This window comes from Setaria italica, chromosome VII (genome assembly GCF_000263155.2).
Source record: "Setaria italica strain Yugu1 chromosome VII, Setaria_italica_v2.0, whole genome shotgun sequence".
Classification (NCBI taxonomy): Eukaryota; Viridiplantae; Streptophyta; class Magnoliopsida; order Poales; family Poaceae; genus Setaria; species Setaria italica.
In genome coordinates this window covers 5,178,481-5,180,955 of record NC_028456.1, presented here as the reverse complement: position 1 = coordinate 5,180,955, position 2,475 = coordinate 5,178,481, and the positions used below count along the sequence as shown (strand labels likewise).

Genomic DNA, 2,475 nt, shown 5'->3' with positions numbered 1-2,475 from the left:
TGCCCGCCCGGGACTCGACCCGGCAAAGCTCTGGGGCCGTGCCCCAGGGGTTGGCGCGGGGCGCACCTCGAGAGTCGACGAAGCCGACCCCCATCCCTCTGCCTGCGGCCCAGGAGCAGAGGAGTAGCGGCAAGCGGCCGTTGCTAGATGCCCCGGGGTTGGCGTCAGGCTCGGAGGCGAAACGCACCCGCCATCCTTGCGCTGGGGGAGTGTAAGTGGAATTCCTCGCGCGTCTCATTCCTTTCCTAGCATCGAGTCGTTCTTGCTAATGTTGTTTGTTGTTTCACAGCGCCACCCCTCGAGGCCTCATCCCGTCGCTTGCGCCGAAGAAGGCGCTACGGGTGTCGTCCACCTCCGCAGGGCAGACCACGACCCCGCCGGCAGCAAGCGGCGGTGTCGCCGGGGAGACCGCAAAACCTACCGCGGAGGTGGCTCTTGCGGCGGCAACCGGTGGAGTGGTGCCGCAGCCGGGCACGGGGCAGGGTCTGACCCCTGCTCCACCCTCTGCCTCCTCGGCCGACCCTGTGGGACATGGCATTGCCCCTGGGGGCCCTCCGACCGGGGAGGTGATAGACCTCGACGACGAGGCGGAGGAGGAGTGTGCGGCTCTCACGGTGGTGGTGGAGACGGGGGCAGTTGCCCCAGCGATCGCGACGGGGACGGCGATGGCGACGAAGGAGAGAGAGTCCGCCCCCGCGGCCACGATGGGGACAGCGGTGGCAGGGGAGGCGAGGAAGCCCGCCCCGGCGGCTGTGGCGAAGGCAGCGGTGGCGGCGGAGGTGGGGGTGCCTGCTTTGACGACCATGACGGGGGTGGGGACGCCTGCCTCGGTGGTCACGACAAAGGCCGCGACGGCGGCGGGAACGGGAACGCCCGCTCCGGTAGCTGCGACGGAGATGGTGGCGGCGGCGGACGGATTGGGACGTGCGTCGGCGTCGACGACATCCGCGGCAACTGCGACAAGGACGGCGGCGCACGCGCCGGGGCCGTCGACGAGGCCAGCAGCATCGGGGACGGCGGTGCCTGCCCCGGCGGCAGCGTCGGGGACGGCGGCACCGGGGGCGGTCGGAGTGGCCTCTACCCTTGTCTCGGTCAATCCCGTTCCCAAGGCATGCAGTGGGACTACCCTGGGCTGGATGTCCCGCGATGACCCGCAAAGACCCCTCTTCACGCTGGATGACGTCGAGGAGTGGGGCAAGTGGCAGGCAGTGCAGGGCAGACTTGCAAACGTCCGCACTGCCCTGTCCTCGGTGATGGGGGAGCTGGATGACGTCGTCGTTCCCGGTGGCTAGGTATGGTGTTCTCCCTGACGGTTATTTTCCTCCTGTCGCTCTGTTACTGAGTATATATTGTCTTGTAGGCCCTCCAAGAGTGCAGCCGGGGGAAGTCCGATTTCCTCCGGCTTGAGCGGGGGCTCTGGGAACGCTTCTCTACGGAGAGGCAGCGGACCGGGAAGCTGACCGCATAGGTTGCCGCCGCCCAGCAAGTCATCAACGACCTGCAAAGGCGCGAGCAGGCGGTATGGGAGGACGCGCGGCGGGCGGAGGACAAGTTCCAGGCCATCGTTGAGAAGGCTTGCCTCGATCATGAGGAGTTCCAGGCCACTGCTAAAAAGGCCAGCCTTGATGCCGAGGAGCTCGTACGGCTGAAGGGGGAGCATGAAGCCCTTCAGAAAACCGTCGAGCGCAGAAGGACGAGGTTGAGAAGATGGTGGCCGAGCTCGGGGCGGAGGTCAGTCAACTCCATGTGCAAGTGCAAGGGCTTCAGACCGCCGTGGCCCAGGGGCTCGACCGGGAGCGTGAGCTGAAGGCTCGGTCCGAGGGTAAGGCTCTTCTTGTTTCTTTGCCTTTGTGGTGTTGTGATGGTTTCTGATTTGGCAGGTTTTTCTGGATGGGCCTTGCAGACGAACTTGCCCGGCTGAGGGAGGTTCTCGACGCGGAGCGCGCCGAGCACGGCAACCTGGGGGATGCGGTCCGCGTTGTCTGCGACGGCCTTGGCGTGGTCCAGGGGGAGGGGACGAGCTCGTTGGCGACTCATGTCCTCGGGACGTACCGGCGGACCCGCAAGATCGCTCTGGAGGCGCTCCGTGTCAGCGTGAGGTGGGCCTTCGGTGTCTTCGGTTCCCACTACTCCGGTATCAACTTCGCCGGGATGAGCAGGGGGTACGCCGCTGGCTACTCCGAGGCCGAGCTGGATGAGATCGACGCGTCGGTGCTCAACCCAGCGGATGCCTTGGCGAAGCTTCTGGAGGATGAAGCCGTCCCGCCTGAAGACCCCAGGACGAGTTAGCTGTATCGGGCTTAGGCGCCCCAGGTGTAAATATTTTAGTTTGGCTTTGAACTTGTTTTTGTGATGGCCACAGAGGCCTTTTCTATAAATTGTCGAAAAAAGTTTTCGATCCTCTTTCTTGTTTTTTGGATTTGGAAAGTTTAGAGCGCGGGTCGGGCGTGTCAGTAAGCACTGATGGGCGAAGGC

General features: G+C 64.8%; 1 protein-coding gene across 1 annotated transcript; it reads right to left on the bottom strand.

The window, feature by feature from the left end:
* Positions 1–283: 283 nt before the first annotated feature.
* Positions 284–2,037, bottom strand: LOC101774812 (ice-structuring glycoprotein-like). Its single transcript, XM_004977701.1, has 2 exons — positions 1,678–2,037; positions 284–1,087 (listed from the first exon to the last, which is right to left on the bottom strand). Exons 1-2 carry the CDS (start codon positions 2,035–2,037, stop codon positions 284–286), a joined length of 1,164 nt encoding a protein of 387 aa, XP_004977758.1.
* Between the last annotated feature and the right edge of the window lie 438 nt (positions 2,038–2,475).

Coding starts and splice junctions, on each gene's coding strand:
- LOC101774812 (XM_004977701.1), bottom strand. CDS start 2,037: ATGAGTCGCCAACGAGCTCGTCCCCTCCCCCTGGACCACGCCAAGGCC. Junction 1,088..1,677: donor TCGTCCTTCTGCGCTCGACG/GTTTTCTGAAGG, acceptor GGATTGACCGAG/ACAAGGGTAGAGGCCACTCC.